The 24,803-nt window shown below is 46.2% G+C and overlaps 1 protein-coding gene and 1 non-coding gene across 7 annotated transcripts in view; one reads left to right on the forward strand and one right to left on the reverse strand.

Moving 5' to 3' along the window:
• Window positions 1-22,282, reverse strand: part of RPS10 (ribosomal protein S10) — a 32,685-nt gene extending 10,403 nt beyond the window's left edge. Inside the window, exons 1-6 of one of the 6 annotated variants that reach the window (XM_008994286.6) lie at window positions 22,210-22,282; window positions 21,257-21,406; window positions 20,889-21,060; window positions 17,089-17,166; window positions 14,931-14,986; window positions 11,098-14,085 (exon numbers count right to left, since the gene is read on the reverse strand). In XM_008994286.6, the coding sequence (XP_008992534.2) occupies window positions 14,044-14,085; window positions 14,931-14,986; window positions 17,089-17,166; window positions 20,889-21,060; window positions 21,257-21,406 (498 nt within the window). In that variant the 5' untranslated portion in view covers window positions 22,210-22,282 and the 3' untranslated portion in view covers window positions 11,098-14,043. Of the gene's footprint in view, window positions 1-11,097; window positions 14,086-14,930; window positions 15,002-17,088; window positions 17,167-20,888; window positions 21,061-21,256; window positions 21,407-21,760 lie in introns of those variants that run through there. The other 5 variants (XM_054253893.2, XM_078369004.1, XM_054253894.2 and 2 more) reach the window with 5 other exon arrangements.
• On the forward strand, window positions 1,137-1,241 carry LOC118153280 (U6 spliceosomal RNA). Its single transcript, XR_004742536.1, has one exon. It is a non-coding gene; the product is annotated as a U6 spliceosomal RNA (small nuclear RNA).
• Window positions 22,283-24,803: the final 2,521 nt, after the last annotated feature.

The raw sequence follows: 24,803 nt of genomic DNA on the forward strand, positions 1-24,803 counted from the left end.
CCAGGATAGTCTCGATCCCTTGACCTCGTGATCCACCCACCTCGGCCTCCTAAAGTGCTGGGATTACAGGTGTGAGCCACCGCGCCCAGCAAAACTATTTCAACAAATGGTGCTAGAACAACTGGATAGTCATATGGAAAAATAATGAACCTTGACTCTTGCATCATGCTATACAGAAAAATTAATTTGGGATAGGTCATAAATATAAATGTAAAAGTTAAAACTGAAAATATCCCTTTAAACTTTTTTTTTTTTTTTTTCCTGAGATGGAGTTTCACTCTTGTTACCCAGGCTGGAGTGCAATGGCGCAATCTCGGCTCACTGCAACCTCCGCCTCCTGGGTTCAGGCAATTCTCCTGCCTCAGCCTCCTGAGTAGCTGGGATTACAGGCACACATCATCATGCCCAGCTAATTTTTTGTATTTTTAGTAGAGACGGGGTTTCACCATGTTGACCAGGATGGTCTCGATCTCTTGACCTCGTGATCCACCTGCCTCGGCTTCCCAAAGTGCTGGGATTACAGGCGTGAGCCACCGCGCCTGGCCCCTTTAAACTTTATAAAATTAATCAGGGAAGAAGGAGGAGGGAGAAATGAAAATCAGCCAAGCTTGTCGCACATTCAGTGTTAATCATGAGGTCAGCTTGCTCTCTGAGCTGCTTCCTTGTGGTTATTTGCTGCCTGTTCTCTTAGGATCACATAGACACTGTTGCAAGATTGCAACTGCTTCAGCTGCTCTTTACATAACAACTTTAACATTAAGAAATGTTAAGTTAGGCCGAGGCGGGTGGATCACGAGGTCAAGAGATCGAGACCATCCTGGTCAACATGGTGAAACCCCGTCTCTACTAAAAATACAAAAAATTAGCTGGGCATGGTGGCGCACGCCTGTAATCCCAGCTACTCGGGAGGCTGAGGCAGGAGAATTGCCTGAACCCAGGAGGCAGAGGTTGCGGTGAGCCGAGATCCCGCCATTGCACTCCAGCCTGGGTAACAAGAGCGAAACTCCGTCTCAAAAAAAAAAAAAAAAAAAAAAAAGAAATGTTAAGTTTTCCCTTCATAGTCCTTCAGGTCCTGCATACTAATTAAACTACTGACATGGCTGGTCTGAAGAACCTAGTAACAAACTAACTCACCAGCTCGCTTTGGCGGCACATATACTAAACTCGGAATGATACAGAGAAGATTAGCATGGCCTCTGCGCAAGAATGACATGCAAATTTGTGAAGTGGTCCACGTAAAAATTTAATAAAATTATTTTAAAAAAAAACTAACTCACCAATGAATGCGGTTTCCACATCCTGATGATTTCATCCCCTTGTCCTGACCAATCAACTACCTCAGTTTCTCAGCCCCTCACCCTCCATTATCCCCTTAAAAATCCCAGCCCAGAACTCCTCAGAGAGATGGATTTGAGTATCCGCTTCTGTCTCCTCCTTGGTGCCCCGTGATTATCAAACTCTGGGCTGCATTTCTGCTGTCTCAGTGTAATGGGTCTGTTACTGCACAGTGAGCAACAAACCTGTTGGTCCTATAACAAAACTGTGAACAATTTGGAAGAAATCATAGGAGAATATTTTCAAGACTTGGAGGTAGGCAAAGATTTCTTAGCAGGACTCAGAAAGGAATAACAACAACAACAAAATTTCGGGCCAGGCACTGTGACTCACGCCTGTAATCCCAGCACTTTTGGAAGCTGAGGCAGGCAGATCACGAAGTCAGGAGTTTGAGAGCAGCCTGACCAACAAGGTAAAACCCTGCTTCTACTAAAAATGCAAAAAAATTAGCTGGGCGTGGTGGCATGCACATTTAATCCCAGCTACTCAGGAAGATGGGGCAGGAGAATTGCTTGAACCCAGGAGGCAGAGGTTGCAGTGAGCCAAGATCATGCCACTGCACTCCAGCCTGGGAGACAGAGTGAGACAATATCTCAAAAAAAAAAAAAAAAAAAACAGGCCAGGCGCCATGGCTCACACCTGTAATTCTAGCACTTTCGGAGCCCGAGGCAGGTGGATCTCGAGGTCAAGAGATCCAGACCATCCTGCCCAACATGGTAAAACCCTGTCTCTACTAAAAATACAAAAATTAGCTGGTCATGGTGGTGATTACCTGTAGTCCCATCCAATCAGTAGGCTGAGGCAGGAGAATCGCTTGAACCTAGGAGGCAGAGGTTGCAGTGAGCTAAGATCATGCCCCTGCACTCCAGCCTGGTGACAGAATGAGAGTCTGTCTTTAAAAAAAAAAAAAAAAAAAAAAAACAACAACAACAACAAAATGATAGATTAGGTGGTGCCCAGTGGCTCACATCTATAGCCCCAGAACTTTGGGAGGCCAATGGGCAAATCGCATGAGCCCAGGAGTTTGAGAACAGCCTGGGCAACGTGGTGAAACCCTGTCTCTATAAAAAATAAAAAATTAGCTGGGTTTGGTGGTGCATGCCTGTGGTCCCAGCTACTTAGGGGGCTGAGGTGGGAGGATCACTTGAGTCTAGGAGGTGGAGGCTATGGTGAGCCATGATTGCACCACTGTACCCCAGCCTGGGTGACAGAGCAAGATCCTGTCTCAAGAAAAAAAATATATATATATATGATAAATAAGACTTTATCAAAAAGTTAAAATTCTGCTAATCAAAAGATATATTTAAGAAAATAGGCTGGGCACGGTGGCTCACGCCTGATATCGCAGCACTTTGGGAGGCTGAGGCAGTGGATCACAAGGTCAAGAGTCCAAGACCAGCCTGACCAACATGGTGAAACCCTGTCTCTACTGAAATTAAAAAAGTAGCCAGGTATGGTGGCTTGCGCCCATAATCCCAGCTACTCAGGAAGCTGAGGCAAGAGAATCGCTTAAGCCTGGGAGGCGGAGGTTGCAGTGAGCCAAGATTGCACTCCAGCCTGGGCCACTATACTCCAGCCTGGGCCACAGAGTGAGACTCCATCTCAAAAAAAAAAAAGGAAAAAGAAAAAAGAAAGGAAAAGAAATAGGACGGGCACAGTGGCTCAAGGCTGTAATCCCAGCACTTTGGGAGGCTGAGGCAGGCAGATCACCTGAGGTCAGGAGTTTGAGACCAGCCTGGCCAACATGGCAAAACTCCTTTTCTACCAAAAATACAAAAGTTAGCTGAGAATGGTGGCGCATGCCTGTAATCCTAGTTACTTGGGAGTCTGAAGCAGGAGACTTGTTTGAACCCAGAAGGAGGTGGCAGTGAGCTGAGATCACGCCACTGCACTCCAGCTTGGGCAACGAAGTGAGGCTCCATCTCAAAAATAAATAAATAAATAAATAAATAAATAAATAAACAACCAAGTCACAAGTCACATATTGAGGAAATATTCACAAGAGTTATTACTAACAAAGGACTTATATCCAGTAATATATGAAGAACTTTAGCCATTTAATAATTCAAAAAGCTGGCCACACATGGTGGCTTGAACCTTTAGTCCCAGATACTTGGGAGGCTGAGGCAAGGCAAGAGAATTGCTTGAGCCCAGGAGACTGAGGCTGCAGTAAGCTATGATTATACCACTGCACTCTAGCCTGGGTGAAAGAGCAAGAACTGAACTCAGACAAAAAAATTTTTGCCAGGCACAGTGGCTCACGCCTGTAATCCCAGCACTTTGGGAGGCTGAGGCAGACAGATAATGAGGTCAGGAGATCGAGACCATCCTGGCCAACATGGTGAAACCTCATCTCTACTAAAATACAAAAAATTATTTATTTTAATTTTAATTAAAATAAATTAAAATGGGAGTGGTGGCACATGCCTATAGTCCCAGCTACTTGGGAGGCAGCTGAGACAGGAGAATAACTTGAACCTGGGAGGTGGAGGTTGCAGTGAGATGAGATTTTGCCACTGCACTTCAGCCTGGTGACAGCGAGACTCCGTCTCAAAATATATAGATAGATATAGATATAGATATAGATATATAATGAAGGCAAACAACTCAATTTTAAAGTGGCATAGTAGGCTGGGTGTGGTGGCTCACGCCTGTAATCCCAGAACTTTGGGAGGCTGAGGTGGGAGGATTACTTGAGCTCAGGAGTTTGAGACCAGCCTGGGCAATATAGTGAGACTCCATTAGTACAAAAAAATTAAAAAACGAGCCAGGCATGGTGGCATGTGTCTATGGTCCCAGCTACATGGGAGGCTATACTGGGAGGATTGCTTGAGCCCAGGAGGTTGAGGCTGCAGTGAGCTGTGATCACACAACTGTACTCCAGCCTGGCCAACAGAGCAAGACTCTGTCATAAATAAATAAGTGTTTTCAGGCACTAAGTTTCTGATAATTTGTTACAGCAGCAATAGGAAATGAATGCACCCAGCAAAAATGAAAACATATGCTGACAAAAAGATGTGTATAATGTTCATAGCAGTTTTATTCATAATAGTCAAACAACATACATGTGTATCTGTGATGGTTGAGGGATTAACTGACAAGAGACAAGAGAGAATGATATGGGAAAGTGAAATATTTTGGCTGGGTGCAGTGGCTCACACCTGTTATCCCAGCACTTTGGGAGGCCAAGACAGGCGAATCACTGAGGTCAGGAGTTCAAGACTAGCCTGGCCAACATGGTGAAACCCAATCTCTACTGAAAATACAAAATTAGCTGGGTGTGGTGGCATGCACCTGTGATCCCAGCTACTCTGGAGGCTGAGACAGGAGAATCACTTGAACCCAGTGTGAGGTGGAGGTTGCAGTGAGCTGAGATCATGCCACTGCACTCCGGCCTGGGCAACAGAGTGAGACCCTGTCTCAAAAAAAAAGTGAAATATTTTGTATCTTGACAGGGACATCAGTGATCAGTGCACTCCAGGCAAAGATTAGAAACATAATTGTCGCTAGGTGCCAGGCTGGAGTGCAGTGGCATGATCTCAGCTCACTGCAACCTCCGCCTCCCAGGTTCAAGCAATTCTCCTGCCTCAGCCTCCCAAGTAGCTGGAACTGCAGTCATGCACCACCATGCCCAGCTAATTTTTGTATTTTAGTAGAGATGGGGTTTCACTATGTTGGCCAGGATGGTCTCGATCTCTTGACCTTGTGATCTGCCCACCTCAGCCTCCCAAAGTACTGGGATTACAGGCATGAGCCACTGCGCCTGGCCACAACGTTGGTTTTTTACTGGTTATCATGAAAGCGAGTAAGTACCATGGAAAAGCATAGGGTGTCTCGAAGAGGGTGATAAGGAGAATATAGGATTTGGACTTGCATTACATGGTTTTTCGGGAAGGCTAAGGGACAGAGGCTTTGCTCTGGATTGGATGACCTCATGTGATCCACCTACCTCAGCCTTCCAAAGTGCTGGGATTACTGGCACGAGCCACTCACTGCACCCAGCAGTCTTGATATTTTTGGTGCACTTTATCACGGTCACCAAGCGACTTTGTCTGACTTTTGATGTTTGATGATGCTCATGTCCACAGGAGAATGGCATGGCCCCATTGAGAGCGCCAGGCCAGCTTCAAACATGCCAAGGCCTGGCTGTTAGGATCCTGCCAGTTCCTGAAGTGAGGGGCTGCTTTTCTCTTTCTCAGGGGTATGAGTTACATAGTTGTATCCATCATCAAAGGGTAGAGTTAATATTTGTGTATTTCAATGTCACTTTGACTCAAAAATGCCTGTATAAAAAATGAATACAGGCCGGGCGCAGTGGCTCACACCTGTAATTGCAGCACTTTGGGAAGCAGAGACAGGCAGATCACTTGAGGTCAGGAGTTTGAGACCAGCCTGGCCAACATGGTGAAACCCGATCTCCACTAAAAATACAAAAATTAGCTGGGCGTGGTGGCAGGTGCCTGTAATCCCAGATACAAGTGGCTGAGGCATGAGAATCACTTGAACCCAGGAGGCAAAGGTTGCAGTGAGCTGAGATCACATCACTGAACTAGAATGAGACTTCATCTCAAAAAAACAAAAAACAAAACAAACTGTAACTACCGCAAATCAAGAGGAAGAAAAAGAAGAAAAAACAAAGCAAAAAAACCAAACTGTAATACATCCATATACAGAATACTACTCAGCAATAAAAAGGAACACACTATTGATGGATGCCAACACCATAGATGAATCTCAGAACACCATGCTGAGCAAAAGAAGCCAGACCCAAGAGTATATACAGTATGATTCCACTTATCTGACATTCTGGAAAAGGCAAAATTATAAAGACCAAGAAGATGGTTGCCAGGGGGTTGACCACAAAGCTGGTAGCATTTGAGAACGCTTTTTAGGGTGATAGAAAAATTCCATTGCTTCACTTTGGTGTATATCTTTTTATCAAAACTCAGAACTCTGTATCTAAAAAGAGTGAATTGACCAGGTGCAGTGGCTCACACTTGTAATCCCAGCACTTTGGGAGGCAAAGACAGGCGGATCACCTGAGGTTGGGAGTTCAGGACCAGCCTGACCAACGTGGAGAAACTCTATCTCTACTAAAAATACAAAATTAGCTAGGCATTACATGGATTACATGCCTATAATCACAGCTACTTGGGAAGCTGAGGCAGGAGAATCACTTGAATCCAAAGACAGGTTGCAGTGAGCAGAGATTGTGCCATTGCACTCCAGCCTGGGCAACAAGAGCAAAACTCCATCTCAAAAAAAAAAAAAAAAAAGTGAATTTTGGTTAGTTGCGATGGCTCATGCCTGTAATCCTAGCACTTCAGGAGGCCGAGGTGGAAGGATCACTTGAGCCCAGCAATTTGAGACCAGCTAGGCAACATAGCTGGAGACCCCATCTCTACAAAATTAAAAATTAGGCATGGTGGTACACACCTATGGTCCCAACTACTTGGGAGGCTGAGGTAGGAGGATCACTTGGGCCTGGGAGGGAGAAGCTGCAGTGAGTCATGATGGTGCCACTGCACTCCAGCCTGGGTAACGGAGTGAGACTTTGTCTCAAAAAAACAAAGTGAATTTTACTACATGTTAATTATACCTTGATAAACCTGACTTAACAAAATAATCAAATTAGGGGTGGGAGGAGAGGGGGTGCAGGTATTAACGCAACAAGAATGACAGAGGTCATGCCTGTAGTCCCAGCTACTTGGAAGGCTGAGGTCTGAGGAGTTTGAGTCTAGCCTGGGCGACACAGTGAGACTTCACCTCAAAACAAACAGAAAAGGAATGGCAGAATGTTGATGACTACTGAAGATCAGTGGTGGGTATACTATGGTTTATTATACTCGTTTTTTTTTTTTTTTTTTTAAAGTCTCACTCTGTCACCCAGGCTGGAGTGCAGTGGCATAATCTTGGCTCATTGCAACCTCTGCCTCCTGGGTTCAGGCAATTCTGCCTCAGCCTCCGGAATAGCTGGGATTATAGGCACGTGCCACCATGCCCAACTAATTTTTTGTATCTTTAGTAGAGACGGGGTTTCACCATTTTGACCAGGATGGTCTCGATCTCTTCACCTTGTGATTCACCCGCCTCAGCCTCCCAAAGTGCTGGGATCACAGGCTTCATTATACTATTATGTTTATTTTACATGTTTGAAGTTTTCCATATTAAATGTTTTTTATTTCAGTGGAATCTCTGTGTAATGGAGGCAAAGGTGTCAAAGAGTCAGTTGACTGTTCAGCCTCCCAGTAATACTTTCTGCACATTAATAAATGGATCCCCATAGATTCTCAAACTGACCTTCTGCTTTTCACACACTTCAATAAACTCGAACTTAAATAAACTATTTGCTCTGACATTTCTTGCAGATACTCTTCAGAATTTCTTTTCCACTGATTTGTAACTCATAAATTTTGCCCCATTTTGAGGCCTCCTTAATTCCCTCAGCTTGGGTATCCTCTCTCATTTAATATTTCTTCGTTTTTAAAGATGCCCTTTTCCTCACAATGGGCTCTTTGATATGTCAGTAAACCATGCAGGGCTTATTTTTCAAGTGGCTGTTCCCTTGGTCTGGTGCCATGCATTTATCACGGGCTTCCAATAAAGGACTTTTCAATAGAAATGGGCTCCTGGCTTTCTATGGGCTGTAACTTTTTAAACAATTCCTTTCATTTCCCCCCTACTGCCCTCATTCTGTCCTAGTTTGCCTTTCAAAAACTGAGCAATCAAATGATGGATTTCGTCCCCTCCCTTTCCCGGTAACTGCCTGAATGTGTATTGTCACCACTGACCAAGCAGCTTACCCATGAGCCCTCGCTGCCCCAGTGTGGTCACTGCGCAGACCCAATCCAGTCCATGGTATTCTGCAGTGCCAGTTCAAGTATTTCCCAAGCATCGGCATTCTTGGCTGTGTTAGTCCTCACCTCCATATTGCTTTTAAGTTTTATTTTTAATTGACAAATAATAATTGTACATGTTTATGGGGTATAATGTAATGTACATATTGTGGAATGATCAAATTAGACTGATTAGCATATTCATCCCCTCAAATATTTATCGTTTCTTTGTGGTAAGGACATGTAAAATCCTCTCTTTTAACTACTTTGAAATATACAATACAGTATTATTAACTATAGTCACTGTGCTATGCAATAGCACACCAAAACTTATTCCCATCTAACTGAAACTTTGTAACCATTGACTAACATCTCCCCTTTCCCCGTCCACTGTCCCCCTCCCTTTTTTTTTTTTTTTTTTTTGAGTTGGAGTCTCACTTTTTCATACAGGTTGGAATGCAGTGGTGCAATCTTGGCTCACTGCAACCTCCACCTCCCAGGTTTAAGCGATTCTCCTGCCTCAGCCTTCCAAGTAGCTGGGATTACAGGCACCTGCCACCACGCCCAGCTGTGTTTGGTATTTTTAGTAGAGATGGGGTTTCACCATATTGGCCAGGCTGGTCTCAAACTCCTGACCTCAGGTGATCCACCTGCCTCGGCCTCCCAAAGTGTGAGGATTACAGGCGTGAGCCACTGTGCCCAGGCTTCCCCTCCCACCTTGATATTGTTCACTGACTCATGATCACCTGTGGGATAAAATCCAAACTCTTCATGCCTGTTAGAATGGCTAAAATGAAAAGACTGGCCAGAACAAGTACTGGTAAAGATGAGAAGCAACTGAAACTCACACAGGGCTGGAGGGAGGACAGAATGATGCTGCTACTTTGGAAAGCAGTTTGGCAGTTCCTTTAAATGTTAACCATAGGGTTACCACATGACCCAGCAACTTCACTCCTAGGTATATACCTAAGAGAACTGAAAACGTATATCCACACAAAACCTTGTACACAAATGTTTACAACATTAGTCACAATCGCCAAGAACTGGAAACAACCCAAATCCCCAAGTACAAGTAAACTGATAAGCAAATCATGGTGTAGCCACACAATGGGGTGCTGCCAGGCACTAAGAAGGAACTACTGATACAGCACTGATGTGTCTCAAAACAATGATGCCAAAATAAGCCAGACTTAAAAAAAAATGCATACTGCCGGGCGCGGTGGCTCAAGCCTGTAATCCCAGCACTTTGGGAGGCCGAGGCGGGTGGATCACGAGGTCAAGAGATCGAGACCATCCTGGTCAACATGGTGAAACCCCGTCTCTACTACAAATACAAAAAATTAGTTGGGCATGGTGGCGTGTGCCTATAGTCCCAGCTACTCAGGAGGCTGAGGCAGGAGAATTGCCTGAACCCAGGAGGCGGAGGTTGCGGTGAGCCGAGATCGCGTCATTGCACTCCAGCCTGGGTAACAAGAGCGAAACTCCGCCTCAAAAAAAAGAAATGCGTACTGTATGATTCCATTTATATCAAACCTTAGAAAATGAAAACTAGTCTATCCTGAAAATGACTAGCCTTGATGGGCCCACACTGCCCTGCAGGAGGCCCACCCATGCCGGGCACCATGTAAGGAGTATTCTTGTAACCTCCTCAAAAACAAGTCTCTTAGGGATCTTTTTTTTAAGACAGTCTTGCTCTAACACTCAGGCTGGAGTGCAGTGGCGCAATTTCGGCTCACTGCAACCTCTGCCTCCTGGTTCAAGTGATTCTCCTGACTACTCAGCCTCCCGAGTAGCTGGGATTAGAGGTGTGTACCACCATGCCCAGCTATTTTTTTTGTATTTTTCATAGGGACGGGGTTTCACCAGGCTGGCCAGGCTGGTCTCGAACTCCTGACCTCATAATCCAACCGCCTACACCTCCCAAAGCGCTGGGATTACAGGCATGACCCACTGTGCCTGGCCTCTTAGGGGATCATTTAAGCTGCTCTATCTTGTCTCCATGCATCTAACATACCTACATGATAGTTGCTTCTTGAAGGTCCGTTTATTAATCAATCAGAAGTCGTGTTTGAAAAGGGTCGCTGAGACGTAAAGTTACTATTGGCACTTGTCTGCAAGGTGATTCTGTTTTTCAGAGAAGGAGATTTGTGCCCATATCAGGAAGTTTATGTTTAATTAGGAAAATGTATCTTCAGCCATCAGCTTCCAAAACCCCTTGAAAAACCCCTTAATAGTAGTAGTGGTGGTTGGGATTATTGGATGAACCATTGGGCTGGTGGGTAGATTCAAGGTTATGGTGCACCTGGAGACCAACCCTGGAAGATGAGTTAAACCTCTTCAAAGCCGCCGGGCGTAGTGGCTCACGCCTGTAATCCAAGCACTTTGGAGGCCAAGGTGGGTGGATCACCTGAGGTCGGGAGTTCAAGACCAGCCTGACCAACATGGTGAAACCCCATCTTTTAAAAAACAAAACAAAGCAAAACAAAAACCTCTTCAAAGCTTTCCCTGAGTGATGACTGGGCCCATGCAACCACCCAGGTAGACCTCTCCCGGCCCCTTTTAACCCACCTTCCCCAAATGACCTCCTCAGGCACTTGTAGTGGTACTTAAAATGTTCCTTTTTAGCTTTGCTTGAAAAAAGAACTTGATTTTTTGACATCAGCTAGTTTCATAACCTGACACCACCTGCCTTCTTTATTTTCCAATAAAACTTTTTCAAGATGCCCTGACTAGTCTCACCCTTCCTCTGCCCTGCAAACACCTCTGGGCCACTTCGGCCTTCATTCATCTCCCTTGCCCTACACTTCCTTAGAATTCAGTCTGGATTTAATGATTTACCACTTACAGAATAGTTGTTGCTTTGGACTTTTAACGTATAGCTTTGATTTTCTTTCCCCAACTCGACTGTCAGGTGCTTAGGGGCAAATTTTGTTTCTTAGAGCTCTTATTAGCAATGAATCCTTGAGCAGCTAATATTACTGACTGGAAGGGACGTTTTAATCTACCAAGGTACGGGACAGAGCTGGCAGGCACCAAGGTCCACTTCTACCTGTATGTTTTTATTCACATGCTCTTTTAGAGTCCTCGGGTTTCCCCAGAGTCCATGGCTGATCTTGGAATATATATTATGGAACTAATTTGAATCATGAGGAAAGAAGTTGACAGAGTGCTAGCTGAAAAAGTGACATTTTAGGGCCAGAAAATCACTAAGGTTGTAGAGGAAACCCATTCACTAGCTGGCTTCAGTGGGAAACAGACAGGCAGGAGCTACTAACGTTTCACAGTGGAATCCAGGTTAAACAATCACAAAGCGTGTGAACATGGGCAAACCACTTGACATCACTCCAGCCAGCATAAAAATTGGATAAAAAGCAATCTTTGAAACGAGCCAAGGCCATGCTGAAACAAGCTTCCCCAAAACACTGCTTCTTTCTGCCAAAGCAAGCTTCTATTTTATTGGTGGCTCAGATTCCAAAGCTCACTTCCCAGGACTAACACTTAAGTGCATGTTGCTATCAGCTGCCACCTTGTGGTCTACATTACAACTGCCTATCAATCCTGAAGGTGGTTTCAATTCTCGCCTGTGTAGTTAAGAATTATCATCCATCTCATTTGACCAATTCTTTTGAGATTGGGTCTCACAATGGATGGTTTTGAACTCCTGGGCTCAAGTGATCCTTCTACGTCAGCCTCCTGAGTAGCTGGGACTACAGGTGTGTACCACAGTGCTCAGCTTCATGAGAACAATGATTGGTTTTGGACAGTCTTGATCTGTAGTCCAGGCTGGAGTGCAGTGGCACAATTTTGGCTCACTGCCACATCCACCTCCTGGGCTCAAGCGATCCTCCTCACTCACCTTCCCAAGTAGCTGGGATTACAGGCCAACATCATCATGCATGGCTAATTTTCGCATTTTTTGTGGAGACAGGGTTTTACCGTTACCCATGCTGGTCTCTAACTCCTGGACTCAAGTGATCTGCCTGCCTTAGACTCCCAAAGTGCTAGGATTAAAGGTGTGAACCACCGTGGCAGGCCCCATTTAACCAATTATCGTCCATTTCTATACAATGCTTGGCCCACAGTACTCCACGAATATGATTTCCAAGTTCCCAGAACCCATAAGATGCACTTGCAATTAGCTACCAGTTTTTCTGGCTGAAAAACATTACCTTGGGCCTGTCTTGAGCCACCGGTTGGTACAGAGCTGGTATCTCAAATGCTTTAACCTCCTCCATCCCATAGCTTATATTTACTGCAGATAGTCATGGTGACTGATCTATAAGCCAATGTCGGTGTCCTGCCCAGCAAAGGTCTGCAGGATTGTCTCAGCTCTCACTGGGCTACTCCCAAGCTCCCTTCTGGCACTGTGCCAGGTGTATGTTTGCAATCCCTCTCTGGCACCCATGCTAAGATCACACTTGACCACCAGAAAACTACACACACACCTCTAGTGTGATCACCACTCAAAATCCAAGGAAAACTATAACTCTTATTCCTTCTTCAAGGAACCTTGGACAGCAAAGCTCCAACTGCCCAATATTTATTCCAATCACATCAACACATAAAAATATTGGCCAGGTGTGGTGGCTCATGCCTGTAATCCCAGCACTTTGGGAGGCTGAGGTGGGCGGAACGCCTGCCAGGAGTTCGAGACCAGCCCGATGAACATGGAGAAACCCCGTCTAATACAAAATTAGCTGGGCATGGTGGCACATGCCTGTAATCCCAGCTACATGGGAGGCTGAGACAGGAGGATCACTTGAACTCAGGAGGCAGAGGTTGTGGCGAGCCAAGATCTCACCATTGCACTGTAGCCTGCAAAACAAGAGTAAAACTCTACCTAAAAAAAATTTTCAGGTTACTGGCCGGGCGCCGTGGCTCACCCCTATAATCCCAGCACTTTGGGAGGCCAAGAGATCGAGACCATCCTGGTCAACAAGGTGAAACCCCATCTACTAAAAATACAAAAATTAGCTGGGCATGGTGGTGCGTGCCTATAGTCCCAGCTACTCAGGAGGCTGAGGCAGAATTGCTTGAACCCAGGAGGCTGAGGCAGAATTGCTTGAACCCAGGAGGCGGGAGGTTGCAGTGAGCCGAGATCGTGCCATTGCACTCCAGTCTGGGTAACAACAGTGAGACTCCGTCTCAAAAAAAAAAAAAAAAAAAAAAAATTGCATTACTTTAAAATGTTTCTTTGCTTTTCTTTTTTGGAGACATGGTTTTGCTATGTTGCCCAGGCTGGTCTCAAACTCCTAGCCTCAAGCAATCCTCCCACCTCAGGCTTCAGAGTATCTGTGACTATGGGCATCAGCCACTGTGAACAGTTGTTTTTTGTGCATTCTTTTCTCCATTGATTATTATAAACAAACCCTGAGCCTTGAAGACTTAGATTAGTAATGTTGGCCTAAACATCATTCCTGTGCTTCTTCCCCATAAATTGAAGAATTCCAAGTGTACCATTTTCCTTGGTTGTTACTTTCCATCCTCCCTCCCCAGCACTTCTTATAGTTCCAGACAGCAGGCACAAATCACGACTCGAGGACAAACAGCAACTTTCCCACCTCACAGGGTTGAGGCAGCATGGCTCATCTGGAGAAGGTACCCCGTTTTCCAACTGCCTCCAAGGTGCAGCACCATATGGGGCACCACTCTGCAGGGAGGCGCTGGCTAGAGAAAGCAGGGCACATGCCAAAGCCAACTACAGCACAGCTGGTGTCACCCAGGACAATGACAGCTCCCCAAACCAATCCAGTACTGCCCCACTTACATTCTGCCCTTAAACCGTTCCTGTTCAGGCTGCACAATGCAAACAAATTGGACACAAGATTTTTTAGCTGTAAGTTTATTCAATGCAAAATAATCCTCTCCAATTTTACTGAGGTGGCTGACCACGTCCACGACCAAATCCGCCTCTCTGCAAGAGAAAGCACATGACACCAGCATGAGCAGTTCTGGTTTGACCTTTTGAGGTTTTGCTAACTTTCAGGCCTCATTATAGCTGCAGAGGACCCCCAGATATAAATAGCTGGGAAAGAGCTGAGTATAGGCCATAAATCCCAGCACTGCTCTTTACTGGATGTGGGGCCATATCTAATACCTAGGGCCGTTTCCTCATTGGTAAAGTGGGAATATGGCCACCCACCCATACTCATATGGAAGCATCCAGCACAGGACTGGACCATTTCTATTGTACATGTTTTCCTTTTTACAAATGATATATCTGAGAGCAATCCCGTGCTATGAGGACCTGCCATTGGACAAGTTATATGCCAGCACTGTGCCTGGATTAGCTAATCTCACAACTAACTTGGTAGCTGTAATTATCACCTCTATTTTATACATAGGGAAACTGAGGCAGAGGGGAAACCTACCTAACATTACATCATCTGAAAAAAGATGGAAGATTTGATTTCATACCATCTTGGTTCCTAAGGCTACCCACCTTCAGATGTTTAGTTCAATCTCAAGCTCTGGTTCCCAAAACTATTTCAGGGGTTATATGACCATCATTAATAAAATAAAAAATACCAGTAGGCCACATGTACTGATTTGTGAGACTCATTTTAGTAATTTATATATATACAAAAGTTTGCATGATACATCTCAATGTAAAATGTATTTGGAATTTGGAAAAAAAGTGTGAGGAGGGAACTAGTTGACAGGACCCAGCCACACTATACAACGTCCTCACAACCTGCAGAGCAACCAGACTGACACCAGAAAAAGTGACTCATGGAAAACTAATAGGAAGATACTCACAAACTGGAATTCGGTTGCTGACCCAGCCCCCGCCTCGGCTTTCTTGTCAGCACCAGCTGGAAAGTGAAATACTGATTAAGAATCATCATATGATCGAATCTACTATAAAACAAGGGAAGACAACTCACCGACTCCGATCTTGCAGGGAAAGCCATGTACCACCCCATTAAGTATAAGCAAATTACACCAAGTACACCAGTGGAGGGAAACACCTTCTGAGCCACCTTTGCCTCTCCTGGGGTGCCCTTCTCAGCCTTCCTTATATGTCACTCTTCAATACTCACGGCCCAAACTATCAAATCCTCCCTAAGGATTCCCACTTCCTATCACATTGACTGACTGACCCACTTCAGAGCAGCATCTAGATAACAAAGGGAGTGCAATTAGCGGAAGAACTAAGATATAAAGGCAACAAGGACCCACAAAAGCAAAAAGCTGCTTTACCACCATGGGAGAGAAGTAGACAAGACGCTGTTCTGTCCCAAATGCCAGTCACAGTTCAAATGGAGATGTGTGCGATATTCACCAGTTTTATTTATTTGAGACAGGGTCTCACTCTGTCACCCAGGGTGGAGTGCAGTGCCCTCATCTCAGCTCACTACCACCTCCGCCTGCTGGGCTCAAGGTGGACTACAAGCAGCTCATTTTTATATTTTCTGTAGAGACAGGGTTCTGCCATGTTGCCCAGCTTGGTCTCAAACTCCTGAGCTCAAGTGATCTGCCTGCCTTGGCCTCCCAAAGTGATAGAATTACAGGCATGAGTCACTGCACTCAGCCAAGATTTCAAAGACTTAAGGAAAAAAAAAAAAAAAAAAAAAGTAAAATATCTCACTACTGTTTACTGATCATATGTTAAATTAACACTTTTGATATATATTTTTTTGAGAGGAGTGCAGTGGCGTGATCTCGGCTCACTACAACCTCCACCTCCCAGGTTCAAGCAATTCTCCTGCCTCAGCCTCCAAAGTAGCTGGAACTACAGGCATACGCTACCATGCACAGCCAATTTTTTGTGGGTATTTTTTAGTAAAGACGAGGTTTCACCATGTTGGCCTGGATGGTCTCGATCTCTTGACCTCGTGATCCACCCGCCTTGCTTCCCAAAGTGCTGGGATTACAGGCGTGAGTCACTGCGCCCGGCCGAGAGTGTAGCAACAAGATCATAGCTCACTGTACCTCAAACTCCTGGGTTCAAAACAATCTTCTGGCTTTAGCCTTCCAAGTAGCTGGGACTTTAGGCACATTACCACCATTCCCAGCTCACTTTTATACATATTTGATTAAATAATAGACATTATTAGTACTCAAATAACCTATTTTTCCACTTGCTTTTTCTAGCATGGCTACCAGGAAATTTTGTATTCCATCTATGGCTCATATTGGGCACAAGGATACGGGGAGGAAGAAAGCAAATGCCAATAACAAATATGGGTTTAGGAATCATTAAATCTCTTTTGAGACAGGGTATTGTTCTGTTAGTCACAACTCTTCTTGTACCCCTTGCTTTTGTATCACAATCAACAGTGAGTGACTTTAGAAATGAGTCCCATTATTCCTTTGCAAAAATACCGAAGGCTCCTCATCTTTAGGAGGAGCCTTAAGAACTCAAAAAACTGAAGTTTTTTGTTTTGTTTGTTTTGTTTTTTTTTTGAGACAGTTTTGCTGTGTCACCTACGTTGGATTGCATCACTGCGTGATCTCAGCTCACTGTAACCTCTGCCTCCCAGGTTTAAGCTAAGTAGCTGGGACTACAGGTGCCCACCATCACACCACCTAATTTTTGTAGTTTCAGTAGAGATGGGGTTTCACCATGGTGGCCAGACTGGTCTTGAACTCCTGACCTCAAGTAATCTGCCCACTTTGACCTCCCCAAAGTGCTGGGTTTTACACGTGCGAGCCACTAAGCCTGGCCTGGGTTTTGTGTTTTAAAAAATTCCAACTCTAAATCAGAAGGCTTTCCTCTTAATTCCCATCTATGAAATCACTGCATATGGAAAGCAGCACAAAGAACTCCTCTAGCTGTTCTGATGATCTGCAGAGTGAAACCAAGAATCTTTCCTGGTCATTGGGTCATCATCAGGGGCTGAGCCCCAGCCAGAGTCAGCTGTGAGAATCCAGACATTCCCCAACGCCCCTAATACAGGATGCATTTACTCACGTGGCACAGCACTCCGTCTGTAGGTATCTCTGTCAGCTTCCCCTCTTGTCAGTCTTGCAGGTCGCTCACCTTCCAGACCTACGTAAATCAAACCACACTGTGAACACAGGGCAATCTGGGAACTCTGTCCCTTAGAGCCAAGAAAACTGGCATTGCTCTCCTGTTTTCACTTAGCAATCACTTGGATAAGATGGGTTAATAGGGACACGAACTCTAAACTGACAATGTCAGCTAGAAACAATTATTTCGCCATAGAAACTTAGCACTGACAATCTCGTTCCTCAAAACCTAGAAAACTCGCATCTCAGTTAAAATGCCAACAGTCTGCAAAAAAGGCTTCCATTTTGTTTCAACATAAAACCATTTTTCACTTATTTGACAAATCTAGTTATGTAGATATTTCTATGAACACCTGAAAAGCCAAAATTTTGAACCTGATGCATGTAAGTGGAAAACTTAGGCATCATAAGCTCAGTCCCAGCCCCAATATTAAGTGCATCATCTAGGGGCTACCAAGAATCTGTTAGTTCCTCTTGAGCTTCTTCACATACCTGTTAGGCTGTGGGATATATATTAAGGCAATCTTTATTATTTATCTTTTTTTTGAGACAGAGTCTCGCTCTGTCACCCAAGCTGGAGTGCAGTGGCACAATCTTGGCTCAATACAATCTCTCCCTCCTGGGTTCAAGCAATTCTCTCCCCTCAGCCTCCTGAGTAGGTGAGATTACAGGTATGTGCTACCATAAGTTTTGTATTTTTTAGTAGAAAGTGGGTTTCACCATGTTGGCCAGGCTAGTCTCGAACTCCTGACCTCAACTGACCTACCCGCCTTGGCCTCCCAAAGTGCTGGGATTAAAGGTGTGAGCCACCGCACCCAGCCTAATTATGTTTGTTTTGGTTATCTTTATTCATTTATTTAGAGACAGAGTTTCGCTCTTGTTACCCAGGCTGGAGTGCAATGGATCTCGGGCTCACCGCAACCTCCGCCTCCTGGGTTCAGGCAATTCTCCTGCCTCAGTCTCCTGAGTAGATGGGATTACAGGCACGTGCCACCATGCCCAGCTAATTTTTTGTATTTTAGTAGAGGCAGGGTTTCACCATGTTGACCAGGATGGTCTTGATCTCTTGACCTCGTGATCTACCCTCTTTGGTGTCCCAAAGTGCTGGGATTACAGGCGTGAGCCACTGTGCCCAGCCTTGTTTCGGTTATCTTTAGTAGAGATGGGGTTTCGCCATGTTGGTCAGACTGGTCTTGAACTCCTGACCTCAAGTGATCCTCCCACCTCGGCCTCCCAGAGCACTGGGATTACAGGTGTGAGCCACCACACCCTGTCTAAGGCATAAACTTTAAGAACTACCTTAAAAATATCATAAACACCCAGGCTCAGTCTAATCATAGAATATGATTAGACTATGAACTGTTTCCTTTTTTTTTCTGAGACAGGTTCTTGCTCTGTCACCCAGGCTGAGTGCAATGGCCACAATCACAGCTCAATGCAGCCTGAAGTTCCTGGGCTCAAAAACAGGTGTGTACCACCATGTCTGGCTAATTTAAATTTATTTTTTTGTAGAGATGGGGGTCTCACTATGCTGCCCTGGCTGGCCTCAAACTCCTGGACTCAAGCAGTCCTGCCTTGGCCTCCCAAAGTGCTAGGATTATAGAAATGAGCCACTTCACTCAGGCAGAATGAACTGCTTTTAAAGCAGAAATAAATTAACCATGTAGTGAGTGGCAAAAATAAATGTCAGGCCCCACTAAATCAGAACATACCAAGTACAGGTAGGCACTGCTTTTTTGTCCCCAGGTGATTCCACGATGTAGTACAGAACTTCTGCTAAAAAGGTATATTATGGGCCGGGCCTGGTGGCTCAAGCCTGTAATCCCAGCACTTTGGGAGGCCGAGGCGGGTGGATCACGAGGTCAACAGATCAAGACCATCCTGGTCAACATGGTGAAACCGTCTCTACTAAAAATTACAAAAAATTAGCTGAGCACGGTAGTACATGCCTGTAATCCCAGCTACTCAGGAGGCTGAGGCAGGAGAATTGCCTGAACCCAGGGGGCGGAGGCTGTGGTGAGCCGAGATTGCGCCATTGCACTCCAGCCTGGGTAACAGGAGCGAAACTCTGTCTCAAAAAAAAAAAAAAAAAAAGGTACATTATGGGCTGGGAGCGGTGGCTCATGCCTGTAATCCTAACACTGTTCTGGGAAGCTGAGGTGGGCGGATCGCCTGAGGTCAGGAGTTCGAGCCCAGCCTGACCAACATGGTGAAACCCCATGTCTACTAAAAATGCAAATTAGCCGACAGGTGCCTATAATCGCAAGTCTCAGGAGGCTGATACAGAATTGCCTGGGAGGTGGAGGTTGCAGTGAGCCGAGATCTAACCACTGTACTCCAGCCTGGGCAACAGAGTGAGACTCCATCTCAAAAAAAAATAGATACATTAAGTCTACCTAACCACCAGAATCCACTGGGGAGCTTTCACAACAAATAAATTCCTGAGCTTCACAAACACTCTCCAGGGGAACCTGGACTCTCTCTGGTGACCTTAAGAATATGTGCATTTTGTCATCTCAATCTATGCTCTCTGCAACTCCTACAAAGTTTTATAACAAAGAACCATAACCCCTGGGAGTGGGGGACCACCAGTTGCCCAAAGAGGGAGCAGATCAAAACTCCTGTGCTAATCAGTAGTGGGATTGTGCCTGTGAATAGCCACTGCACTGCAGCCTGGGCAACATAGCAAGACCCTGTCTCTTTAAAAAAGAAAAAAAAGGAACCATAACCCAGACCAAATGCAGGTTGGGCACAGTGGCTCACCACTGCACTCCAGCCTGGACAAGAGAGCATAACTCTGTATAAAAAAAAAAATTAACCAGCAATGATCTCAAGATTCAGAAGATAATTTCCTCACACCACACACAAGTGCATTTCCTTTCACACTGTAGCATACACTACTGGTTCTCCATTCCACTTTTTAAACATTTTTGCCCTGTTGGCAAGAAAACTACAAAACTCTTGTTTCTTTCAAGGTGGTAAATAGCTTTGCTTTGGACTTCTTGGGGATAGTACAACTGATTCCGCTGGAAAAGTTACTCTATGTGTCTGGATGTTTGTACGGGTGTGAGTGAAGAAAGTGACAGACTAGGCCAGGCGCCGTAGCTCACACCTGGAATCCCAGTACTTTGGGAGGCTGAGGCGGGCGAATCACTTGAAGTCGGGAGTTCGAGAGCAGCCTGACCAACATGGAGAAACCTCGTCTTAAAAAAAGAGGCCGGGTGCAGTGGCTCATGCCTATAATCCCAGCACTTTGGGAGGCGGAGGTGGGTGGATCACAAGGTCAAGAGATCGAGACCATCCTGGTCAACATGGTGAAACCCCGTCTCTACTAAAAATACAAAAAATTAGCTGGGCATGGTGGCACACATCTGTAGTCTCAGCTACTCGGGAGGCTAAGGCGGGAGAATTGCTTGAACCCAGGAGACGGAGGTTGCGGTGAGCCGAGATCGCGCCATTGCTCTCCAGCCTAGGTAGCAAGAGCAAAACTCCGTCTCAAAAAGAAAGAAAGAAAGAAAGAAAGCGAGCGACAGACTATTTGTGCTCAAGACTATCTCATAGACGGCCTGAAGAACTAAGTCTAGTTCTAGTCCAGGTCCCAAGCCATGGGCCAAAGGTTCTAGCACTTGACCAAATTCCTGCAGGCCAGAGCCCTCTAAAGCTGACACCAGCTAAGAATGCTTCTGTCCCTTATACAAAACTATCCTTAAATAGCTGGAGGCATTTGTTTGGGCATCATACCTTTAGGCCGAGGCCTGCCTGTCTCTGGACGGCTGCGGCGTAGGGTGGCAGGCACGATCTCTGGGGGCAGATGGAGGTAATCACGGAGATACTGGATACCCTCATTGGTAAGGTACCAGTAGAAATGTCTCCAGGCAAACTGTTCCTTCACGTAGCCTCGGGATTTGAGAGACTGCAAGGCAGAAAACTACTGTTAAGGCCTAACTAGAAGCTTGGATCATCCTACATAAGTCCTCAGTCCCTGCTCTTCAAGTTAGCAAGCAGCTCCGGCAGTCACGACCTCCCCTTTGGAACTTGCCTTAACATTAAGGGAAGATCCCGCCATCCCATCCCATGTCATCCCACAGCCTTTCTCCTCACCCTCCTACCTGCATGGCCTTCATGACATGAAGGTTGGGCACGTTCTTGTCCGCCAGCTCTGGGTGCTTAGGCATGTGGACATCCTTCTTGGCCACCATGACTCCCTCCTTAAAAAGGAGCTCATAAATGGCAATCCGGTTCTTCTTAGGCATCAACATCTGTAAGAATGAGGCGACTGTCAAGAGCACTTCTGAGTGATGTGGCTGGGGCCCGGTCATCAAGTGTCCACACAAAACCATAGACAGCATTGCCGGTATAAGGACTACACGCTGCCCAACAGATTTCGGCAGAGACCAACTCCATCCCTCCACACCTCCAAAAAGTTCATTTGGAAAAGTTGCCAGTACATTAATACAAAAGCAGGAGAGGGGTGCACATTCGCACCAAACTTCCCCAAGTTCTCACAATCACAGAGGTCAATGGGAGGGAGGGAAAGAGGCGCAGACCCTGTATTATCCGGAGCAGTCGGAGGCCATCAGCGACTGCACTCATCACCGAAGCGCACAGCTTACCATAAGGTGTGCAGGCAAGACCCGGAGGAGTCAAGCCCCCGCTTCTTGAAGGCGGCAGACCCCAAACCGAAGGGCTAAGGCCTTTGCACACTCGTTTCCTACCAACCACTCCGCCCCAAAACTAGAGCTCCAGGGCCAAGCATGGAGGCAGTCGGGGGGAGTCCTGTCCCCAAGGAAAAAGGGGGTCGCCGGGACACTATCTCTCTAGTCTCGTCTGGCTCGTCTCAGCCACACACTGGCTTCATCCTTCCCTCCTCCCTCGGACAATCTCCGTACCAGCGGCCCCCCTACCCCATAAAATAGACCTCCAGCCCCTGTCGCTACTCAGAAATGGGTGTGTGGGGAGTGGGAGAGAGGCCCCTTGCCCGCGTCCTGGGGAGAAGCAGCCGCTAAGGCGGCAGGATGGCCCGGATGGGGGCCGATGGAACTCGAACTCTACAGAAACTCACCGCGACGACTGTAGGGTCCGGGGTCGGAGCTGGAAAGGAAAGAGCATGCGCAGCGCTGCGTCTCTTCCGGGCTGGCGTAGGCCCGCCCGGCGCCAGGACCCGCGAGGAGCCTGGGGCGGCCTCGGCGGTGCCTGAGAGACTGGCTGCTCTGACCACAGAGCCTGACCGCCTAAGGGACGCACGCACGCACGCACGGGGAAACCGCCACCCGGAACTTCTGACCTTGCGTGCTTTATCAATACGAGGTCACTCATTTTGGGCCTTCCCTTTAGGAACGCTTCTTCTTTTTTTCCCGCCCAAAATGAAATTTATTATGCAAGTGATATATGCTCTTTGAGCAAGGAAAGAGAGAGAACATACAAATCAGCTAACAGTAAAAGACTAGAAACATAATCCAATCAACCAAAAAAATGGCTATTAACATTTTCGTATACATTTTTCCAAATTCATAGGCACTCACTCACACAAATAGATCTTTTTTGTTGAGACAGAGTTTCGCTATTGTCGCCCAGGCTGGAGTGCAATGGTGCGATCTCTGCTCACTGCAACCTCGACCTCCCGAGAAAAAGCGATTCTCCTGCCTCAGCCTCCCAAATTGCTGGGATTACAGGCATGTGCCACCATGCCCGGCTAATGTTTTGTGTTTTTAGTAGAGACGGGGTTTCTCCATGTTGGTCAGGCTGGTCTCAAACACCCGAACTCAGGCGATCTGCCCGCCTCAGCCTCCCAAAGTGCTGGAATTACAGGCGTTAGCCACCGTGCTCAGTCGACTTCATTTTTTATGTTTACATCTTTTATCCTCCTGGAATGTTCTCTGATGTAAAGCATTTTCCCTCCAAAGGGTTTAGCCAGTATCTCAACACCATTTCCCCAGTGATCTATGCTTCTATTTATCTGAAAGACCACTAAATTGTTTATGAGAGATGAATTCAGTTTTAGATTTTGTTGCATGTGAGGTTCCTTTGAGACACCCTGGTGCAAATGCACAGTTTAATTTTGGATGAAGAGTTCTGAATGTGTCCTGTGGAAGAGAGCTGGGTCAGATGAGGGAAGGGCGTCATCTAAGACCCTGTGAGGTTCTGAGGTCACCTAGAGAGGATGAGGAGTGAGGAGGGGACAAGGAGGAACTCCACAGCACTGCCCAGTCACCCTGGAATGATAGCGTTGCCTTGGTGTCTCCATCCTGGATGGCACCTCCCCGAGGTCAGGGACCATGCCTTCCCCTCTCTCGGTGTCCTTTCTAGCATTTAGCATGATGTCTCACATGTTAGTTAACAAATGTTTCAAAATTAACAGTAACTGCATGGCGAGTGGAGGAAACAAGAGACTATGAGTAAGGAAGGAAGTGAATAATAATATCTCTGCCATTACCAAAACCTTCTGAGATGCCAGTGCCTCATGGAGTTTGCTGAATTCCATTCCACAGTTAGGCACTGGGTCCCTAGCCCTGGGCCAGATGATGGGGCTGAATGGGGACATGAGCACACCGGGAAACCACCACAAGCAACAGATACCTCTGTCATGTGCAACGAATACCTCTGTCATGTGCTGAGAGCTATGGAGAAAATGATCAGCCCATGGTGACAGAGAGTAATGGGGAATGAGGAGGTGATGTTTGAAACCTACAGAGAACTGGGATGAACTGGGAAGGGGGAACAGGGCCTCTGAAAGGCCCTGATGCAGGAAGGAGCTTGCGCTGAAAGGCAGCCAGCCTTTCAGCCCTGGTTAGGGCATGGTGACCAAGGTGAAGCTGGACTGCACATTGACCTCAGGAAGGCATCAGAGTTTTTTTTTGTTTTTTTTTTTTGGTGTATGGCGTCTCGCTCTGTCACCCAGGCTGGAGTGCGGTGGTGCAATCTCGGCTCTCTGCAACCTTTGCCTCCCAGGTTCAAGTGATTCTCCTGTGTCAGCCTCCCAAGTAGCTGGGATTACAGGTGCACACTGCCAAGCCCGGCTACTTTTTGTATATTAGTAGAGATGGGGTTTCACCATGTTGCCCAGGCTGGTCTCGAACTCCTGAGCTCAGGCAATCCACCTGCCTTGGCCGCTCAAAGTACTGGGATTACAGGCGTAAGCCACCATGCCCTGCGGCATCAGGATTTTATTCAAAGTGCAACAAAAAGCCGTGGAAATGTTTCAGGCAGTAGTGACAGGATTCCATGTATTTTTTTTTTTTTTTTTTTTGCCAATCAGTTTGAGCTTATGAGGTTGCTCAGGTTAGCTTTGAACTGATGACCTCACCTTCGTGAGTGCCATGACCTCCGGCAGGAGCCACTTTGGACCCCCCATGTATGTTTTAAAGTGATTACTTTTATTTTATGTATTTATTTATTTTCAGATGGAGTTTCACCCTTATCCCCCAGGCTAGAATGCAGTGGTGCGATCTTGGCTCACTGTAACTTCTGCCTCCTGGGTTCAAGCCATTCTCCTGCCTCAGCCTCCTGAGTAGCTGGGATTGCAGGCACACCTGCCACCATGCCCGGCTAAATTTTGTATTGTTAGTACAGATGGGGTTTCACCATGTTGGCCAGGCTGGTCTCGAACTCTTGACCTCAAGTGATCTGCCGGCGTAAGCCTCCCAAATTGCTGGAATT

Source organism: Callithrix jacchus, chromosome 4, assembly GCF_049354715.1.
Source record: "Callithrix jacchus isolate 240 chromosome 4, calJac240_pri, whole genome shotgun sequence".
Classification (NCBI taxonomy): Eukaryota; Metazoa; Chordata; class Mammalia; order Primates; family Cebidae; genus Callithrix; species Callithrix jacchus.